General features: G+C 43.2%; 1 protein-coding gene across 1 annotated transcript in view; it reads right to left on the bottom strand.

The window, feature by feature from the left end:
• The window catches only part of LOC124553413 (ankyrin-3-like), a 132,654-nt gene that overhangs the window by 101,658 nt on the left and 7,996 nt on the right, over window positions 1-23,000 (bottom strand). The window contains exons 2-6 of the mRNA XM_047127277.1: window positions 22,821-22,989; window positions 22,654-22,701; window positions 17,694-18,273; window positions 14,531-14,671; window positions 2,414-2,890 (exon numbers count right to left, since the gene is read on the bottom strand). Coding sequence (XP_046983233.1) covers window positions 2,414-2,890; window positions 14,531-14,671; window positions 17,694-18,273; window positions 22,654-22,701; window positions 22,821-22,908 — 1,334 coding nt within the window. The 5' untranslated portion in view covers window positions 22,909-22,989. The remainder of the gene's footprint in view (window positions 1-2,413; window positions 2,891-14,530; window positions 14,672-17,693; window positions 18,274-22,653; window positions 22,702-22,820; window positions 22,990-23,000) is intronic.

Raw genomic sequence — 23,000 nt, 5'->3', positions numbered from 1 at the left:
TTTACACAATGGTCATACCTAATGCAATAAGTAATTTTCCTCCAATTTTTTTATTTCTGTTTTTTTTTAGGATCCATAATATTTGATTTTTCATTGTTTAGTTCAATTTTAATTGATTTTGGTTTAGTCTTGCAACTAGGTACCGATTTGTAATCAATACTGAAGTTATTGATTGGAATACTCTCTTTGAAATTCTGAAAGTGGCAGCGGTAAAATACAGGGAGCATAAGGATAGTTACAATTTGTACAGAAACCAGATGGCAGTTATAAGAGTCAAGGGGCATGAAATGGAAGCAGTGGTTGGGAAGGGAGTGAGACAGGGTTGTAGCCTCTCCCCAATGTTATTCAATCTGTATATTGAGCAAGCAGTAAAGGAAACAAAAGAAAAATTTGGAGTAGGAATTAAAATCCACGGAGAAAAAATAAAAATTTTGAGGTTTCCCGATGACATTGTAATTCTCTCAGAGATAGCAAAGGACCTAGCAGAGCAGCTGAACGGAATGGACATGGTCTTGAAAGGAGGATATAAGGTGAACATAAACAAAAGCAAAACGTGGATAATGGAATGTAGTCGAATTAAGTTTGTGGAAAGAAGTGCGAGATGGGCGCTGTTGCAAACACATTTCACCAAAAAGCATTAAGCGTTTAGACACGGCGACAAAACTTCTCAAAGGCTGAAGACCCATTCACACCGCTGTGCACAGAGTTAGGGGGTGTCTTGTCACCGGCCACTGTTTTCCGTAGCCCTCGCCACTAAGCGAGAGGCTGCCTGTGGTTATAAGCACATTTCCAGGATCGATATATTCAATGTTGAATGATAAGACAGAACTATTGACAGATCGGTTTGCAAATACTGCCCTACATACTACGTAGTAGCAATCCTACTATTTGACATTCACAGAAATGCACTGGGTACCAGATACGCTTCCCTAACTAAGTATATTACTGCGAAATTGAAGATTCTATCATCGCAAATGTCCCGCAGACGTGTTTGTCCCATATTGGGCAATGACTTCGAGAGAGTATGTAGATATACAAATCGCGCCGATGTGTGGTACAGCTTTGCGATGTCGACTGTTGAAAGAAGACGAATGGCACGTTTAATAAGAGGAATGAAAAATGACAACTGTTGTGTTCGTGCTCATTCAAAAAAAATTGCGGAATTGTTTTAATATATACCAAGAATGTTAAACAGACTACGGTAGAATTTCGAGATGTAAGACGCTGCAGGAATAATACTAGCATGTTGCCAACAGAGAGCACGTGATCCGTTTGTCGAGGCGAACACAAAGCCATGAGGAGTATAAGGTTTGCGCTTGTAGCCCGGTTATTTAAACACGATCGGACAGATATCCGCCATTTGCACGCTTTCATCACTGCTTCACCTGTACGATTCTATGTGTGTCACATTTCGTTTGCGGGGTTTGACATATGTTTATTCTAGATTGTGTTGACAGTTGAACTCTATCCCCTGCCTCAGTTACAACTCCAGTTCTTTGCACAGTTGTATTTTATTGACAAAAGGTACACACCAAAATATTACGTTAATCTAAATTGATTATATTACTGCTTCTGGTCACTTCTTCAACTATTTTTCAACAAGCAAAATGGAACTTTGGCAACTAAATTTTGAATTTTAAACAGGTTTATGGTACGTTGCCATTATATCAGCAACTGTAAGACAGGTTGTAGTTAATACTTGGTAGTAAGTAGAAATCCTGCTTGGCAACTGAGACTGCTGAAATTGTTTTATTATCTATCCCATTTATCTGCATAGCAATTCCATGAAGCATTACAAGCGCTATGGGTTTTTTTTCTTTTTGAGTGGAGTAGCATTCATGTCTCGTGTGATGTATTTAATTTTGTGATATGTTTGCTTAAGTTTGTAACGTTTCCCCATCAGTTCCGGCGTTGATGCAGACTTTGTTAACCAGATAATGTCGGACGTTGTTTCAAACAATGTACAGGGATTCAACCAGGTGACATCTTTGACAGCCACCATGTTGCCATTGGCCACTGAAAAAAGAATGACCACGTTCTTCTGTCAAAATATCAGTGCCTGATGAAGACATCACATAACTGCATTTGCGTAAGTTATATGAACATTATATGCAACAACAGAAACTAGAGTTTCACGGAGGGAACTGGCGTCTATTGGTAATGAATGGCGTATTTTTCAATTGATATTGGGTTTTGTAGAGGTAGCTCAAGAAATATTTTGCAGTCTGTTTCCACTAGAAAGGTTACTTACATTAGTTTGCAGTAATCGCCTGTCATCACTGTCGGTGGTGTTACTAGAGCAGCTATATCTGCTATGAAATGGTAGGTGCAAATGAATGACAATAGAATTAATATTTTTGTATTGCTTATATTAAATTGTCTCACTCTAGGGCTGTAGAACTGAAAGCTTCATGTTAGCAACTGTACCAGTCGCTGATGGTTGTTCATCCTGGCATGCTGACGGGGGGTATTCCCCTCGTCGTCCCTAGCCTCTGTATTGGCTCCAAACTCTAGCAGTACAGTTGCCACCTGTAAGTGGCCTTTATATGCCGCCCAGTGCAGCGGCGTCCACCCCCATAGGTTGTTGGCGTTGGCGTCAGCAGAGGACCTCACAAGCAGTCGCACCACAGCTGTGTGGCCAGCAGTTGCAGCTGAGTGCAGAGGTGTGTTCTGCCTGACATTCCTGGCAGCCACCTCAGCTCCACCCTCCAGCAGACACCTCGCAGCTTCCAGGTGTCCCTCCCACGCTGCCCAGTGCAGGGCGGTCCTCCTGTCCCCGTCCATCGCTCCCACGTCTGTCCCCACTGCTAGCAGTGCCCTCAGCCCTTTTATTTTTCCCTCCTGAGCTGCCTCGATGAGCCTCCTGCCTTTCTCCTCTCGAGAAAGGTTCCTGTGCAGGTCATGGAGATCATTACGCTTTAACATTACACACACACACACACACACACACACACACACACACACACACACACACACACACACACAAAATGATGAAAAGTTGGAGATGTCAAACTGTGAGCTGTCAGAGACCCTCCAGTGATAAACTATACATCTACAAATCTTCCTTCTATAGTATAGAGCATTCAAAAATCAGTATATAAAGCAGACCTCATCCACTTTCCATTAAAAATTCCTACATTTCTTCTCACAACTAAATCGGCTATCACATTTTTTCATAATTAATTCCAAACTGTAATTTCGTTTGGTTTCAGGATTTTATTGCTAACTCCTGAAATTTACACATAAAACACCCAGCACCAGCCCTGTGTGTCCAGAAATCCATTCTGACACTAAAAAAGGAAGTACACGAAACTAGTCTTGCCTTTAGGTACTTAAAGATAATTTCCTCACAATGCAGCAATACATCATCACTAATTAAAGAAAATTAATTTTGTTCTAAATAACCAGTCCAAAATATTTAATTTATAACAATGGCTGTATGTCAGCTCTCCCTCCATCCATAAAAACACACTACATATGTCCTGCTACATGCAAATTAGCTCATGTTCAACCTCAAAAAGCATTCACCAAAGGAAGATTCATGCACATCTTGACAGTCATACATGCCAAATAGCACAGACAAGTTCACACCAGGGTAGGGACAGGAAAGTGCACATGTGCCCCACTCACCCCCCCCCCCCCCTTCCTCCTCTGGTTGCTGTGTACATCATCCCATCAGCAAAACATGTGGACTATGAGAGTAACTCAACATTTCATGGATCTCCATAACCCAGTCTTATCATCCTGAAATCACTGTATACCTCACTGCAATGAGCCTCATAGACAATATCAACATTCTGATATCACGAGTCATGTGTTACATCTGGTGAGAAGTGAAGTGCAGCAAATTATTTGTGAATCAAAGGCAATTAAGAACGAAGTCGTTTGCTCATTCTGCCAGGGATGTGTGTGTGGGGGGGGGGGGCGGGGGGGGGGAGGATGTTACAGTTGATAAACCCAACATCTGCCAACCAAAGACCCAGTTTCTTTTACTATACGTTTCACATCTGAATAGAGATGACGATGTGATTAATTCACCTGGAAATGCGTTAGAACAAAGAAATTGATTATCAGCTCATACAGTTCACATACTCATAAAGGATATTCTCAGAATTATGTGAAACCCTTCTTGCTCCTTCTTATCAAATGGCGAGATACACAATGTGAATTTTGAAGAACTGTACAGTGGCGATGCCTGGAAGCGCTTTTAACACCCACAGTCCTCGCCTGTGTGTGGCCTCAGTGGAGGTGATGCACCTTTGGCTGTTCTGGAATGTGCACCGGTTTACTTGTAGGCACAGTCTGACATGGTATGCTAACAAAGCAGTGACAGATGTCCAAGCCACGTGTGCTGAGCCTACAAATGTGGGTCAAACAATGAACTTTGGGATTGGACACTCTCATATGGAGCAACAAAGGTGATTCACACACAGACATCCATGTCTGTGCCTACCACCAGTGCTGTTCTAATTGTAGTCAGCTCCAAACTGGTTCTGATGAGTGACAATGGTAGACACTCTGTCATGCATGTTCTCTCACTACTATTGTGAACTTTCTTTGCGCAGAACTTGAATTAGCAGCTCATTGCCTCATCATCATTTCCATTGCAAGGACAGCATGCTCAGCTCGTGCTCTTGAATGATGAGTCTAAGTTTCGTGTTCTGGGTCATTGGTATACGTATTTCTGTGCTTCTAACTGCCTGTAAAGAGGAGGTGTGAGTCTCTGAGGAGCTGTGGCATGACATGGCGTGCCACACTGTCTGATAAGTGGCATTCCTCCCACTGACAGCACCCGATATGATGAAACATTTGTGGACTGGGCGTCGAATAATCACATGTATGAATAAGAAGACATTCTCAGGTCCTGTGTTACAACACGTTTCAATTTCTCAGTTTTATCATCTCCATCATTTTGCTCATAAACTACACACATATCAACATCACTGACAAGAACAGCTTAGTCGAAATACTGCAGTTTTATGTTACTTTAAATCCGTCTTGATTGCAAATTTTTTTTTTATTATTCATATGACCGGTTTCGGTTAATTCAGAACCATCTTCAGATCTGATATTTAAGTTACAGGAGTAACCCGTCCAATTCAGCAACTTTCACATGCTACGTCACGTGACGGATTTAAAGTAACATAAAATCACTGATTGCTGTTATCCCATAAGACATTATGTCTGTTTTTGCAAAATTACTGCAGTTTTACCAACAATCAGCTTATAGATACTACTCAGCCACATTTGAAGTACTGTATGTGAAATTTATGAAACGTGGATGAAATTTGCGATTTAGTTAGAAGAACTATAAGGCAGTAACTAAAAAACTTGTACTTCACAGTTTTTAATCTCGTGGGACTGGTAAAAAACTTCTCTTCTCATTTTTCACTGTAACATTTTTTTCCTCTTTCTGTACTGGTGTAAGAAATTAGAGAAAGTTTCATTAGATCATAGCTGGCAGCACTAAGAGCCTAACGCCAAAATATCTTTCAATCATGATGTTTTCAACATGAGAAAACGTATCTTACATAAACAAAAAGTAATTGAAATTAACTAAATACACTGAAATGAAGTGATATCAGTCAAAACTGGTCAGATAAGATGAACCAGCAGTGTAAAGAAACTGTGGTAACAAATGAAAAATGGTGCCAGACTAGCACTAGAATCCTGATTTCCTATTTAGTGCCAGTACTTACGTTACCCATTTCTTTCATTCTTTCACACTGACAGATAATAATAAGAAGTCTTTTATTCCTGAAGCACGAGTGTCTTCTACTTTCCATTCCATTATTTAAGATTGACAGCTCCAATTTGGTTCAAGATTGTGTCTCAATTCGGTATGCATGTCACTTGCTCAGTAATTTTTTTGTCATTCAGCTCTGTACAGCGTTTAGTCTATTAAACATCATTGGCTTTATTGCAGGTGTGGACTTCATAAAATGCTGTGCAATTTCTCTCTGACAGTGATGGTATCAATAATTATGTTGATCAGAAAGTCTTTCCTATGGGGCTACAATGTCATGAAGAGACGTTTGGCTATAGAATTGTCTTTGTTGTGAAGTATTTTCTTGTCTTCTGTGATGTCTGGCACCATTGCTTGAGCTCCAATATATGCCTCAAGTACCAGGAGTATTTCTGTGTGTTGTAGTGTTGTGGTACTAAAGACAGACCTGAATGTGTTGCCACATCACACTAACCAACATACCATTACCTGTGTTCAATTAGAAAATGAGGTTGGTAGTGGAATGACTGCTGTTAAAAATATAATGACATATGCATTCATAAAGATTACCGTTTTTGCCTCATGAAAATTTCTTGTATCGTGGTCTTTCGTCGTCGCAAGCATTGCCTTAGATTTATACTCCAAGTTAACTGAAACCATGGCCCACAGTCATGTTAAACTATTTCATGTTTAGGCCTCTAATAATCACGCCTAAGACTTGGGGTGAGATTTTTTGCAATCAATTTTAGGTCTTGTCTTTTGGACATATGTTGTTAAAATTTCTTTGGTTTTTCACAGATCTTGCTTCTTGTTGATCAGAAAACTGATTTCATGTGCATGTTCCTGACATATTGTTGTCATGATGGAAACATCTTGGCTACAGAGACTGATAAAATATTTTTTTCTGGCATGCTGTGATATTCATTTGTTTATTGCATCACTGTTCATCTGATTTTGTGTTTTTCATAATCTAGACTACCAACGTATCCAAATTTAGAAATGTGGTTGCTGTGTGACAAGTTGCCCATATTTATGCAAAAGCTTGACTCAAATAGCGCTAGTGAAGCAGAGTGATCTGAGAAGGTACCTGGCCACTTTTCTGAGTCCTATGTTTGTGGACAAGAAACACACACTATCACACACACACTCTCACTCCCACACACTCTCTCACACACACTCTTTCTCTCTCCCTCTCTCTCTTTCTGTCACATACATAAACACACACACACACACACACACACACACACACACACACAGTAGTGCAAACATTATGACCATCTGCGTAACAGCTTGTTGGTTCATCTTTGGAACAAAATGTTACAAAAATTCTGCATGGCATGGATTCAATAAATCCCTAGCAGGTTTCTGGAGGCTTATGGTTGTCAACTCACAGGTCACAGAACTCTCGTAAGTAACAGGCTGGTGGTTTGTGGGCATGGAGCTGGTGCACGACATGTGTTCCATTGGGAGCAGATAAGGCAATTGTTGTGGCTGGGATATCAACCCGAGTTCACCACAGGTCCCATAAGAAGCTCAGGTAATTGTCCCCCATTGAATACTGCTCCCCATAGCTGTATCCATGCACATTCCATGTTTACAGAAGCTGTCTGCTGGCTAACAGCTTATCCAGACACAACCATCAATGAAGTGGTAACTAGGAGTGTCATCCATTCGCCCATGTGATACATTTACATTGATCTATTGTCTGACCTATAAAAACATGTGCACAATGCAATTTTAACTCAAGACTTCATTTGGTCTGTTTTGAAACTGAATCCCTTGTTCAACAATATTCACTGAACAGTGTGCTCCAAAACACTTGTGCCTGCCCCAAAATTGTACTCTACTCAACAGATCTGCCAGAGATAAGCTCCAACCTCCATATTCTATCATGGGACCAGGATATCGAACACTTTCTTATCTACTCATGGTTTCGCTATCCTTCAGATGCTTTCCATAGATGCTCAGGATAGAATCATGCAAACAGCCAATGAGCCCCAACATTTCTGAAATGCCCCTTCACATGTGCCAGACTCTAACAATCTGCTGTTTGTCATTTAGATCAGTGGGTCTCTCCATTTCTGGTTCATACCATCACAACCACGATTACCCACTCATCTCTGCTCTGCTTCTTAACACTTTCACTACCATGTCATCCGCCCACAACACAGCCAGGTGGCAGTGGTCATGTTTTGGCTCCTCAGTATACATACATATCTTATCTGATCTAGTCCTGCCTTGGGCACATATTAAGCATAATGGTGGTGTAAAATCCATTAAGAAAAGTTATTAATTATTTATTAAAATTAAAGTTTAACTTCTAGTCGACTTTACAATTCACACAATCAAAATGATCCCCCCCCCCCCTTTAGTATGAGAGCAGAAATTAACTATGTATTCTCTAAAGGAACTGTTCCCACTAATTCTGTTTTTTGTTATGGAGAGCGTAAAATTACTCACTGAAAACATACCTTTGAACTGCGCCATTATGCCTCTCCCATATTTTAAACCTGTGGGTGTTTTACAGTTTACTCTGTTTTTAAACAAAGCTGCAGTTCTATTCACATTATTAACTATATGCCCACTTTATACTGCCACGTGCACAAGCAAATGTGCAACACCGAATGAGAATTCGCTCTGGTGTTAACGTTATATGTGCGTGGGCAAACTGCATTAAGTCACATTCGGTTTGCATTCACTTCGATTTGCATGCATTTGTGTTTGCTCATGTTCCTGTTATAAAATAGGAGAATGGTGGAAATTACGTAAAATTGGAGAGACTACGAAAAAATACAGAAAAATGACACTACTTACATATGTCAGGGTGTGGTCTCTGCTGTTGTCATGTAGTGCTGGTATTAAGAAATAGACCTAGAGTGACATTGTTTGTTATTAACAAATAGACACATCCTCCCCCTATGCTGTCCAGCTGCAGAGTAACCTCTGCCACACAAGTGTCTCGGGCATAAAAGATGAAGGTGTGGAGGGGGTGCATGATCCTCATTGGCCCAGAAGGGAGGTGATTCCCCTGGGTGACCTTGAACAATTCCCAGTGCTTTCCCAGGGAGGGGGGCGGGAGGAAATTGGGGATGCTAGGAACTCAAGTGTGTAACCAGGCACCAGATGTCATTATCAGTAAGCTTAGGGTAAGGTCGAAATCTCATCCAGAACCGACAATGTATCCCTATCGGCATGGTTTAAGGAAATGTCCCTTACATAAACAGTAATGTAAGTGATATGAATTAAGTATGCTGGAAAGAAATGAATGGGTCATTCACGATTAAATACATGCACTGAAATGAAATACAGCATAAACGAGTCAGATATGGTGAACCTGCAATGTAGTGAACCGGTGATGAAAGTTGGGCTACACCAACACTAGAATCGCGATTTGCTGTAGAGTGTGGGCACTTAACAAACTGCTGTCCTCACTCCTGTATTATGAGTGTTTTTGACCTTACCCTAAGCTTACTGATAATGACATCTGGTGCCTGGTTACACACTTGAGTTCCTAGCATCCCCAATTTCCTCCCGCCCCCCTCCCTGGGAAAGCACTGGGAATTGTTCAAGGTCACCCAGGGGAATCACCTCCCCTCTGGGCCAATGAGGATCATGCACCCCCTAGACACCTTCATCTGTTATGCCTGAGACACTTGTGTGGGAGAGGTTACTCTGCAGCTGGAGAGCATAGGGGGAGGATGTGTCTATTTGTTAATAACAAACAATGTCACTCTAGGTCTATTTGTTAATACCAACACTACATGACAACAGCACCTCTCACAATGTGGCACACTGTGGCAATCTCTATAGAATTGGGGGTTTTATTGATAATAGAATTGTTACTGTCAGTTGGCTTTTATTGTGGAGATGTTATCCATTATAATGTTGTACATCATATTTATCACCTTTTTACAGGTGAAACAAAAATAGACATTGCCAAATTCCACAAATTGATTGCTAGCTTTGATTTATTTGTGAGATAAAAAATATCTTTGTGTGTCTGTTAGTCAGGCGTGCTCATAACTGTAGCTGAACTGTTTGGCAAGGGCTTAGCTTGTGTTACAGCAGCAGTTTGATTCTTGTTTACTAGGCATCCCATAATTCATAATCCACATTAAATAATATGTTTGACTGCATGGTCATCTTCCACAGTAGCTATTATAATCAGCTGTTATTAGTTCCTCAATCTTAATCTTACTGCAATTAAACAGCATTTTCAACACTTTTGACTTTCATCTATTAAGTTTCTGTTCACTATCTCCTCCTTCTGTATATTGTAGTGTGTATATTACGATTCTGTGTGGCATTGGTTCGACACTTCCTGTGTAGATGTATGCAACGGCCGTAGAATTCACACAAAGAACGGGTCGGTGGCTTGTAGCCCCAAAACTGGTGCCCAAAGTTCTCCCTCATTCGACCAGACGACACTTTGTACCCCTGCCCGTACCACTCACATCTCTGCTAAACATGTAACTCATCTGCATTGATTTATATTCTCTCTCTCTCTTTGCCTCTCTGTCTCTCCCTCTCTCTTTCTCCCTCCCTCCCTCTCTCTCTCTCTCTCTCTCTCTCTCTGCCTCTGTCTCTCTCTCTCTCTCTCTCTGCCTCTGTCTCTCTCTCTCTCTCCCTCTCTCTCTCTCTCTCTATCACACACACACACACATACATACAGTAGCAAATAGATTTGAATATCTGCATACTTGCTTGTTGGTCAGCCTTTGCAGTACAGCAGGCCTGCAATTACGATTCTGTGTGGCATTGGTTCGACACTTCCTGTGTAGATGTATGCAACGGCCGTAGAATTCACACAAAGAACGGGTCGGTGGCTTGTAGCCCCAAAACTGGTGCCCAAAGTTCTCCCTCATTCGACCAGACGACACGTTTATGTTGACATGTAGTGCAGCCGCCCTGAATCAGCGCCCACTGCAGTCGTAACTGAAGATTTTGTGGAGTCAGCATGTCGTTGCATCGGAGTCGTCTTCTGGTGGACCTCACGCTGAACGGCTTGCTCTGAACGGTGTGCTCTGAAACACCAGTGTCTACCCCAGAACCGCACTCCCTCCTCACATCTGCCACAGACTGAAACCTGTCCTTCCTGGAGCACACAAGCCTCTGACCAGAAAATTCTGTGATGAGGCATGGACGTCGAACAATCTGTCGCCTCCTCGTCTTCTGACTGTGCTTCAAACAATTACCCTACATGCTTACGGGGCTCTACCTATTTCAATATTAGTATGTGTTACATAATTAATTGTGTTATCCTGAACACTATGTGCAAATGGTTTAACACTACTCATTGTGTTTTGGGTATGCTAGTTGCTTTATCATTTAGCATTGAGAGGTTTCTGTTTTTTTCCCACAAAATGATTCTCATTGTGTTCTTCCTTTAATCTTCTCATTGGTTATTAGAATGTACCATTTGTTGTGTCAAATGATTCATGTTATTTCTATGTGCCAAATTTCTGTTGGTCTCTTGCTTACGATAAACTTTCAGTATGCCGTCTATGATTGGCAGTAAAGACGAGTGTAATTCCGTTCTCTACCTGTGCCGCATGAAGCTTCGAAATGTACAGTGGATCCAAAGGTCACATGTGTCTGCTCATGAGCATCGTAGGTAATCAAACTACACTCCTGGAAATTGAAATAAGAACACCGTGAATTCATTGTCCCAGGAAGGGAAAACTTTATTGACACATTCCTGGGGTCAGATACATCACATGATCACACTGACAGAACCACAGGCACATAGACACAGGCAACAGAGCATGCACAATGTGGGCACTAGTACAGTGTATATCCACCTTTCACAGCAATGCAGGCTGCTATTCTCCCATGGAGACGATCGTAGAGATGCTGGATGTAGTCCTGTGGAACGGCTTGCCATGCCATTTCCACCTGGCGCCTCAGTTGGACCAGCGTTCGTGCTGGACGTGCAGACCGCGTGAGACGACGCTTCATCCAGTCCCAAACATGCTCAATGGGGGACAGATCCGGAGATCTTGCTGGCCAGGGTAGTTGACTTACACCTTCTAGAGCATGTTGGGTGGCACGGGATACATGCGGACGTGCATTGTCCTGTTGGAACAGCAAGTTCCCTTGTCGGTCTAGGAATGGTAGAACGATGGGTTCGATGACGGTTTGGATGTACCGTGCACTATTCAGTGTCCCCTCGACGATCACCAGTGGTGTACGGCCAGTGTAGGAGATCGCTCCCCACACCATGATGCCGGGTGTTGGCCCTGTGTGCCTCGGTCGTATGCAGTCCTGATTGTGGCGCTCACCTGCACGGCGCCAAACACGCATACGACCATCATTGGCACCAAGGCAGAAGCGACTCTCATCGCTGAAGACGACACGTCTCCATTCGTCCCTCCATTCACGCCTGTCGCGACACCACTGGAGGCGGGCTGCACGATGTTGGGGCGTGAGCGGAAGACGGCCTAACGGTGTGCGGGACCGTAGCCCAGCTTCATGGAGACGGTTGCGAATGGTCCTCGCCGATACCCCAGGAGCAACAGTGTCCCGAATTTGCTGGGAAGTGGCGGTGCGGTCCCCTACGGCACTGCGTAGGATCCTACGGTCTTGGCGTGCATCCGTGCGTCGCTGCGGTCCGGTCCCAGGTCGACGGGCACGTGCACCTTCCGCCGACCACTGGCGACAACATCGATGTACTGTGGAGACCTCACGCCCCACGTGTTGAGCAATTCGGCGGTACGTCCACCCGGCCTCCCGCATGCCCACTATACGCCCTCGCTCAAAGTCCGTCAACTGCACATACGGTTCACGTCCACGCTGTCGCGGCATGCTACCAGTGTTAAAGACTGCGATGGAGCTCCGTATGCCACGGCAAACTGGCTGACACTGACGGCGCCGGTGCACAAATGCTGCGCAGCTAGCGCCATTCGACGGCCAACACCGCGGTTCCTGGTGTGTCCGCTGTGCCGTGCGTGTGATCATTGCTTGTACAGCCCTCTCGCAGTGTCCGGAGCAAGTATGGTGGGTCTGACACACCAGTGTCAATGTGTTCTTTTTTCCATTTCCAGGAGTGTATAAAGTTCTTCAGTCACTCTATGGGAGGGAATGTGTTTCCTTAAGTCCATTCATACGTTTATTAAATGTTACCACATTAAAATACTTGCTTGGCTCCCATGTTTCCCATTGGGTAGTTAAGATACTAGCTTGTAGCATTCTGTTCCGTTAATTTCAAAATGGATCTTGAATAGTCTCAATGCTGTTAGTCTTAGGCCTGTTTAAGTATTATTCAGAGGCAAACTCTAGTGTTTTTGCCTTCTGAATGAATTGCACTGGCAATGAAGTCGTGTGACTTCTATAAAGTCAACTGTCTATATCCAGTACCAACGATCGTTGAATAAAAGTGAACATTAGGATGGAATTACGCAAAAACTGCTCCAAGATGAATCAGAATTGTACTCGTGTTACCTGCAAAACTGTTTCACCTGCAGGGGGTTGTTTACAACTGGCGGTAACAGTGTCACACACGTCTCCACACGACCACGACCACAACAGAACTGAAAGATTGCCTACTCGTCGCAAGCAGGTCACCTGAGGACACCTGCCGACCAGACTCAGACTTCCGTTGCAGCTGTTGTTTTGATCCGTGACTCGCAAACACTACCACCAGAGGTTCTCATACGCATCCTTTGTAGTAAGACAAGCGACATGACAATCCTTCATCAACTCTGTTCTCCCAGTGTTGCTATTCCCACCTATCCCATGGGAGACACTCTGATACCAGTGTTTGGAAATCCAACATGGTAACGGGAGTGACAATGAAATTTTGAGTCAGGTCTGAAAGTATGCTTACAGTAAGCAGGAAATCCCAATTCAAGTATCAGTATGACACAAATTTTCAATAATCACTAGACATTCAGTAATTTTTGAGAACATGTCTCTCTAAAGTACAGCGGTTTATATATTATTTAAATATCAACATGAACAGTCACAACCACAATATAAAGTTACTGGTTTGGGTATGTTTTCTACCATTTCCAGAACCACACCACGATGGTAGATGCTGGCTGTGAATAGAGCATGTGTTACACAGTTAGCATTTGTGGATGTGTAGTACCAACTCTCTTCACAGCCACCATCTACCATCGTGGTGTGGTTCTGGAGATGGTATAACAGACTGAAACCAGTAACTTAATACATTAAGAAAAGCTTATTGCGGTTGTGACTGTTCATGTCCATTTTTAGATCACTAGATACATAGGTACCTAAAGAAGTCATTTAAAGAAAATACTAATTATATTCAAACACAAACTCAAAACAAGTCTACTGAATATTCATTTTTCCCTCCTACTTTCATGTCTGATTACTATTCCTTCATCATTTCTTTCAGGGAACCTGTTTACATTTATATCTACAGTTTCCACAAAATCTAGGTTTTGTGGAATGGCATGCACTAAAACCCTGCTTCCACACACACACATACATTTCCTTTAGGACTGATATGTAAGATCCGTAATCATCACTGAATGCAGAAACTGCACGAAACGCAGTAACACACAGGATGTAGTTTGTATGGCACATTTCCCATGCAGTTGCATTAGAGTGGTTCTTAGCTGAACATAAACACTACAAACACTGAGAACGATGTACATCTCTCTTACGCACATCCAGTCAAACTTCAAATTCCACCATATAATAACTCAAAAACTTCGAGTACAGCTGTAACCCCTACTTCATCAAAAAATTCGGTTATTTTAGTGTGAAACTTGGTTATTGCAACAATAGTTAGTACTACAACTGTAGAAGTACTGCACGTGTAGTGACGCAACTCACCGCATCCGACGTACAGTGGCATCGTCAGGTGGAGGGGTGTGGCAGGTTGCCACGTGTGGTGGGGCTGTGACAGCAGTTTGGCCGTAGTCGCCGTGGGAGCGAGTGATGGGTGCTGACCTGCTCTCTGTAGTGGCTGCGGTACTGCACAGAGAGACACTGCGTGGGCAGGTGTATACATACGGGGGCCCGGGGACTAGCATTTACTTACACCACCAGTTATGGAATGTCTACAGATATACAGGGTGATTCAAAAAGAATACCACAACTTTAGGAATTTAAAACTCTGCAACGACAAAAGGCAGAGCTAAGCACTATCTGTCGGCGAATTAAGGGAGCTATAAAGTTTCATTTAGTTGTACATTTGTTTGCTTGAGGCGCTGTTGACTAGGCGTCAGCGTCAGTTGGTGCTAAGATGGCGACCGCTCAACAGAAAGCTTTTTGTGTTATTGAGTACGGCAGAAGTGAATCGGCGACAGTTGTTCAGCGTGCATTTCGAACGAAGTATGGTGTTAAACCTCCTGATAGGTGGTGTATTAAACGTTGGTATAAACAGTTTACAGAGAATTGGTGTTTGTGTAAAGGGAAAAGTTCTGGACGGCCGAGAACGAGTGATGAAAATGTAGCACGCATCCAGCAAGCATTTGTTCGCAGCCCAGGAAAATCGACTCGCAGAGCTAGCAGAGAGCTGCAAATTCCACAATCAACTGTATGGAGAGTCCTACGAAAAAGGTTAGTTATGAAACCTTATCGTCTGAAATTGGTTCAAGCACTGTCTGCAGCTGATAAGATTAAAAGAATAGATTTCTGTGATTTTATCCTTCCTCAAATGGAAACAGATGAATCTTTTGTTTCCAAGATTGTGTTTAGTGATGAAGCAACTTTCCACACTAACGGGAAAGTCGACCGTCACAATGTCTGTATATGGGGCACTGAGAATCCGCGGGAAACAACTCAGTATGAACGTGACTCGCCTAAGGTGAACGTTTTCTGTGCCATTTCAGCCAATAAAGTTTTTGGTCCCTTTTTCTTCGAAGGTGCTACTGTGACTGGACTACAGTATCTGGAGATGTTAGAGAATTGGCTGTTCCCTCAGCTCGAACAAGAAGCACAACAATTCATATTTCAGCAGGATGGAGCGCCACCACATTGGCACTTATCTGTCCGTAACTACCTGAACGTCAGCTACCCGAGGCGATGGATCGGCCGCCAGGCAGCCCGTGACAGAGCACTTCATCACTGGCCTCCAAGAAGCCCTGATCTTACCCCCTGCGATTTTTTCTTATGGGGGTATGTTAAGGATATGGTGTTTCGGCCACCTCTCCCAGCCACCATTGATGATTTGAAACGAGAAATAACAGCAGCTATCCAAACTGTTACGCCTGATATGCTACAGAGAGTGTGGAACGAGTTGGAGTATCGGGTTGATATTGCTCGAGTGTCTGGAGGGGGCCATATTGAACATCTCTGAACTTGTTTTTGACTGAAAAAAAAACCTTTTTAAATACTCTTTGTAATGATGTATAACAGAAAGTTATATTATGTTTCTTTCATTAAATACACATTTTTAAAGTTGTGGTATTCTTTTTGAATCACCCTGTATTTCTTACAAGTTATACCTTAATCCTGTGGTATCCAAGAGACTGAAAGATTCAAATAGTTCAAATGGCTCTGAGCACTATGAGACTTAACATCTGAAGTCATCAGTCCCCTAGACCGAGAACTACTTAAACCTAACTAACCTAAGGACATCACACACATCCATGACCGAGGCAGGATTCGAACCTGCAACTGTAGCAGCAGTGCAGTTCCAGACTGAAGCGCCTAGAAGCGCTCGGCCACAGTGGCCAGCAGACTGAAAGAATTTAGTTATGGAAACTGCAGTGGTGTTTCATACATGTACCAAGAGAGTGAATATGGCATTGTTGGCCAGCAGACCCCCATATGGGGTAGTTAGGCCGGCTCTTATTTCAGTCGTCGCCACATTGGGAGACTTGCATGCCGGTGATGAGGATGAAACGATGATAATGACAACACAGCGTCCAGTCCACAAGCGGAAAAATCTCCAACCAGGCCTGGAATCGAACCCGGGCCCACTTGCACAGGAGGCGAGTACGTTACCACCCAGATTAGCACGTGGACAGAGTGAAACAAATATATGTAACACACAAAGCTTACTACAGCTACAAAATTGGTACATACCAATATTTACCGCATGGGAACATAGAAAAACGGAAAATTGTATATACCTTGCTGTCCTGGAACTGCACTGCTGCATGTTACAGTCTTCCTGAGCGATATATTTACTCGTAATCTTCACCTTGTATTTATGCAGCATGACGGCATTTATAGGTTCAAAAATGGCTCTGAGCACTATGGGACTTAACAGCTGTGGTCATCAGTCCCCTAGAACTTAGAACTAGTTAAACCTAACTAACCTAAGGACATCACACACATCCATGCCCGAGGCAGGATTCGAACCTGCGACCATAGCAGTCGCACGGTTCCGGACTGCGCGCCTAGAACCGCGAGACCACCGCGGCCGGCGGCATTTATAGGTGTCTCGCCATGGACACCAGCTGAGACACAACCTACTTGAAATTCTACTGTGTGTGAACGGCTTTAGAAGTTCTAGCACATTGGACAGAACAAGGACCAATCTCTCAACAGCCCTGGGTGCATCCTACAAACATCACTGCATCAGACTGCGTTCAGCACCACATATTTCTGTCCAAAGCGGAAGTGTCTCATGTTGTTTACACAGTCAATGAGCCCTTTGTTCAGGAACTAGGTGCACAAAAGCTAAATAACAATTTATTGTCCACAAGCACTTTAATACAGTTAATCATTACAAATAAGAGTGCACTGCTTGAGTGAATTTGTAAAATTGTGATAAACGTTGGCATTCCATGACTTAGTTTTGGCTGCTTTCTCAGCTAATAAACACAGTTTTGAGGTTTTAATGAACGTGATATGAGAAGGTGCACAAAGCACTCAGAGATATGTGATACAGCTTTTTCAGTTGCCAGTAAGGTACGTTTCTCAGCACAGGCACCACAAACGTAATTTAGTTGCCAGGACATTAAGATGTAACGATGAATACTGGTTTAGAGGCAGAAACATATACAGATCTGGGAGAATAGGTGAACACTTTACATGTGCATACCTGGTTTGTGCAGGTGGCTCTGCAATCAGTCGAGTTAACTCTACAACATAGTGTGGGTGGCTGACTGCAGCGTCTGCCCAGCCCTGCGTCATCACCACCTGGAGAGTGTGGGCCTTAATGAATGTGACGGCGGCCTGCTTCAGGACGGGGCAGGAGTGCCTCAGCGCGAGCAGAGCCGTGGCAACCGCGTTCTCCACCGACAGCTGTGCGGCCACCTGCTGCTCGAACGCGGCCTTCAGGTGGGGCAAGCCGTAGCTGTCAGCTGCCGCCAGCACCTGGGGGGCCACGCTGGGCAGCTGGGGGGCCTGGAGGGTGTACATGTAGCACAGCAGGTGGCGCAGCACCGGGCCCTCCACGTCTGGGATGACGACCCAGCCGCCGCTGGCCTCCAGCGGGTTGTGCTGGAACATTTTCTGGAACACGGGACTTCTGGCAGCCAGCACGGCCCGAAGCGCCACCAGCCTCGTGTCACCCGCCACCAGCGTCACCACAGCTCCATCACCGGCGTCGAGCAGGGTGGCCAGGTCCGCAGCTGTGCTCCCCTCAACCTTCTGAGCTCGTTCTGTTGTTGTAGACAACTCTGAAACACAGCGTCACTGAGCAGCCATTTGCCTTTACGCAGCACCTTTGTGCACTTGCCCGCGAAAGGCAAAGGTCCCGAGTTCGAGTCTCAGTCGGGCACACAGTTTTAATCTGCCAGGAAGTTTCATATCAGCGCACACTCCGCTGCAGAGTGAAAATCTCATTCTGGAAACATCCCCCAGGCTGTGGCTAAGCCATGTCTCTGCAGTATCCTTTCTTTCAGGAGTGCTAGTTCTGCAAGGTTCGCAGGAGAACTTCTGTAAAGTTTGGAAGGTAGGAGACGAGATACTGGCAGAAGTAAAGCTGTGAGGACCAGGCGTGACTCGTTCTTCAGTAGCTCAGATGGTAGAGCACTTGCCTGCGAAAGGCAAAGATCCCGAGTTCGAGTCTCGGTCGGGCGCACAGTTTTAATCTGCCAGGAAGTTTCATATCAGCGCACACTCCGCTGCAGAGTGAAAATCTCATTATGGAAACATCCCCCAGGCTGTGGCTAAGCCATGTCTCCGCAGTATCCTTTCTTTCAGGAGTGCTAGTTCTGCAAGGTTCGCAGGAAAGCTTCTGTAAAGTTTGGAAGGTAGGAGACGAGATACTGGCAGAAGTAAAGCTGTGAGGACCGGGCGTGACTCGTGCTTCGGTAGCTCAGATGGTAGAGCACATGCCCGCGAAAGGCAAAGGTCCCGAGTTCGAGTCTCGGTCGGGCACACAGTTTTAATCTGCCAGGAAGTGTCATATCAGCGCACACTCCGCTGCAGAGTGAAAATTTCATTCTGGAAACATCCCCCAGGCTGTGGCTAAGCCATGTCTCCGCAGTATCCTTTCTTTCAGGAGTGCTAGTTCTGCAAGGTTCGCAGGAAAGCTTCTGTAAAGTTTGGAAGGTAGGAGACGAGATACTGGCAGAAGTAAAGCTGTGAGGACCGGGCGTGACTCGTGCTTGGGTAGCTCAGTTGGTAGAGCACTTGCCTGCGAAAGGCAAAGGTCCCGAGTTCGAGTCTCGGTCGGGCACACAGTTTTAATCTGCCAGGAAGTTTCGTTACCTTTGTGCTTATATGACTCTCAGGTATATCTGTACCAAGTAACTGATGACAAATGTCGTCTATTGTGCATGATTTGCAAACACATATTCCTTCTCTGCCAAAATGCTTCCACAGGTTGTAACACTAATATCGATTGTAAGTAATTATGTGTATGTGACTATGAAGTGTTTGGTCTTTACTAATGAAGGTCATTGGATCATCAGAGACAAAGTTGAAGTTTGTAATATGTGTATTATGGAAACTAAACTAATGGTTAAAAATAATGAAATTTTATAAAATATGTATGTTCAGAAAGAGAAATTGAACTCTGAATGCTGGTTCATGCTTGGGTAATTTGTATTGTATAGAAGGTGAAGGGAAGCCGCTCTGCTACGGAAGTGCCCTGGCGCGTGCTGAAAGGTGGTTTTGGCGGTCGATCTGGGCGGATACAGGGTGAGCACGTTATGCAGTCGGTGGCTAGCCATTGCGCGGTTTACATCGAGGGTGCCTAATTTTATATTGAAATTGCCTCGGATGTGGTTTCGGCTGTCTTATGGTGTTCTTGTTATTACGGAGTGGCTCTAGAACAAGGATAATACGTCGCCAAGAAGAATTTATAAAGAGCATTCAACAGCAAGAGTGTGAGACCAGATAGCCGCCATGTGCTTGCCATCACTATTGCGCCACTGCTCCGCCTGCTTCAGGAACTCAGATATGTATCATAGTGCGGACCGGTATGTTTGTGTGAGTGGTTTTCAATAATAATTCCAGTGACATAAACATGTGTGTGAACCTTAAAATTGTCCTGATCATGAAACCAATGCAGGGCCCCACCCTAAACGTGTAGGAGACCGAGTTGATTTGTTTCTGCATTAAATGTGCCAAAGTTCGGTGCCAAAGTGTACAAATGTTGCTACTTAAATTACCTCCTTCACAGGTAGTGAGAAAGGCACAAAAATTGACTTATATGAAAGTAATTTTGCTTTGATTATTATCAACTATTTTCGTAAGTTCATTGAACTTAATGTTTCAATTACTTGCTTTAAAGTATAAACATATATTTCCCAACAGAATTATATGCGCCATTGTATGGCCTGTTCTATAATAGGCAACCCATAGATAACCATGAGGGACTCCAATTGGGTATCACAAATGTGGAAAATTACTGACTCGTTTCATTTCCACCTATCTTTTCAAAATTATTAGAATAATTAATTGGTATAACGAGAAGCAAATATCTTTAATACTATGCACTTATGAACAAAGCTAAATTGGCTCTCAGAAAAATGTTTCGGACTTTATATTTTGGCGTGATACGGTAGAGCGCCCAAGCAAAATGTATTTGCCATTAAGTACATTATTTTATTTGTCTGGAGCCTTTGTGTTGATCACAATTTCATACTTGTCCACCCTCAGCTCTACAGCGTTAGTGGCTATTACTGACATGCTGAAACCCTGTCTCACCGCGTTCCAACCTCTGTTCCGTCCTGTGCCCCCTTTCCTTCCCAGTTCAGTGTAACAGCCTGCACAGCAGCATTAGATCAACGAAAATTAAATTGGTGCTTACAGAGGACACCAACAGGATGACGAAAAATCTGTCATTCACACACACACACACACACACACACACACACACAAACACACAAACACACACACACACACACAAATAACTTCCTTTTCTTGTTTGCCATCCTGTTTACCATAAACTCCATTTCCACATACCTATGTAAGATAAACTGCATTCAGCTCTAGCAATAACAATTTAAAAGAAGTTATAGCTATGTAGAATAATCGGCTGATACTAGAATTAGATAGCACACCATTCAAGGGTCTTCATTCAGATTACAGAATAAACTGGAAAGGTGCCATACCACACGTTACTGAGAGGAAACTTCACCAGTTTTGCTTATTTTTAATTTTCTACTGTTATTCACTGTGGAGTCAATATGTCGCCTAATTTGCCTGCACACCTTCCACTATATGCTATATAACAAATACTAAGCGAATATTTCTCTTTCTCAAAAACTCCTCATTTTCCAGAAAAGAGTAATTAGAACATTCATAAAATAAGCCCAAGGACCTCTAGTTGCAAATTGTTTAGTCAGTAGCGAACTCTTGTCACTACTTCACAACTCATAGGGATTTTTCTAAGAAAGTCAGCTGCATATGACATCAAGTACTCACATGAAATAACAGTGGCATCGGCTGCAGATCAAAAATATCTTCCATTGATGAAAGGAATGAACAATGGTTTCATAAGTTTGGATTCACTGCCTACTGAAATTAATACATAAGAAATAGAGAATCTTCTTCCTCAGTGCAACCCTTACCGTTTCTGTTTGATAGCTCCACCGTGCACATGAGAAAAACAAATAGATTGCCCTCATCAGCTTCATACTTACGATAGCACATCATTCAAATACCGTGTGTTTGAATATCTTATTATGTAGTCATTGTGTAGGTTATACAGCGCATTTCAGAGTCTTTGAGACAAAGATGTAGGGCAGTTAGACCATGACAGAGGGAACAACTTGTTTTAGAAACAGTGTTTGTTGCCTCTTCCCAACAACGAGAGACGTTGTTTAAGACTGGTTGTGCATCTGAGGGGGAACGAGTTAGCCACTTTGCAGCGTTCATATGCATCGAGTCATCTGTTCCACATGATAGTTTCTAAATCGCTTCTATATTGTCTTTCTCCGCGTTGTTGTGGTTTTCTTGTTGCAACTCACTCCATCAGTCTACTGGGAGGGGTGATAGTTGCATATTTGATTAGTAGACCCTGCTAATTTTGTGGGATCTCACAGTCCCATTTCAGTCAAATATTGAAGTACGCCTACTGTTGCTAGGAAGCATCAGCGAATGTTTTGTCTCTAACAGAAGCCGTTCCCCAGGATGTGACCTATCACACGTAGGTGTTTCTTGCAACGAGTTTGGAACACTGTATATCTGCTACTGTAACACTCGAACAGTCTTCAAACGCGTGTATGCCAGAACTGTGTTCATATAATTAGTAGCTTCTTTAACTGTTGTTTGTTTATGTATTTTAGTGATGTATATTGTTCAAGTAAATCTTTGTGAAATTGCTACTGACACATTCCAAAGTCAGGGTATGACTGTCTGTCTAATGATTTGTGGAACATACGCGCAACAGATAAATAAATAGCATTCGAGCTACTATAGTCTACAGTACCAGATGCAATGATATATGGAAACGTGATGATGTTACAATGTTCGTTCATAGTAGTCACATGATTGCACTGTGACTATTAAATTTCGTATTGAGACTACCAAAATATAATAATTTAGCACCAAAAGAATTTCTTAAGGTGGTAAACGTCTTTAGGAATAATGGGAAAAATACATACCTGGACTGTCGGTTCTTAACTGATCAACTGTGACTTCAGGATCGAATCCTGAAAAAGAAATTCATACAAATCTCAATGAAAAAACTGAACGTATATTTCATTACTTACTGAAAATTTGTTATTGATATAACGAGACTTATGTCACCTGGAAAAAGAAAAAGGCTTACCTGTAATGAAACCTCTGTCATTGCAGTCAGAAGCTATGACTACTGCCATAAAAACGCAGGTGAACCAGGTGATGCTTCTGCAGAACATAATGAAGGACAAATGTGTCGGGCCAAGTAAAGAACGGTTCCCTCAGAATATCTTCATCAGATTTGACCTCTGTTGAACAACCTGTAATTTTA

The sequence above is a fragment of the Schistocerca americana genome, chromosome 11 (genome assembly GCF_021461395.2).
Source record: "Schistocerca americana isolate TAMUIC-IGC-003095 chromosome 11, iqSchAmer2.1, whole genome shotgun sequence".
Lineage (NCBI taxonomy): Eukaryota > Metazoa > Arthropoda > Insecta > Orthoptera > Acrididae > Schistocerca > Schistocerca americana.
Note: the sequence above shows the minus strand (reverse complement) of the source record. Positions and strands in the feature narration are given on the sequence as shown.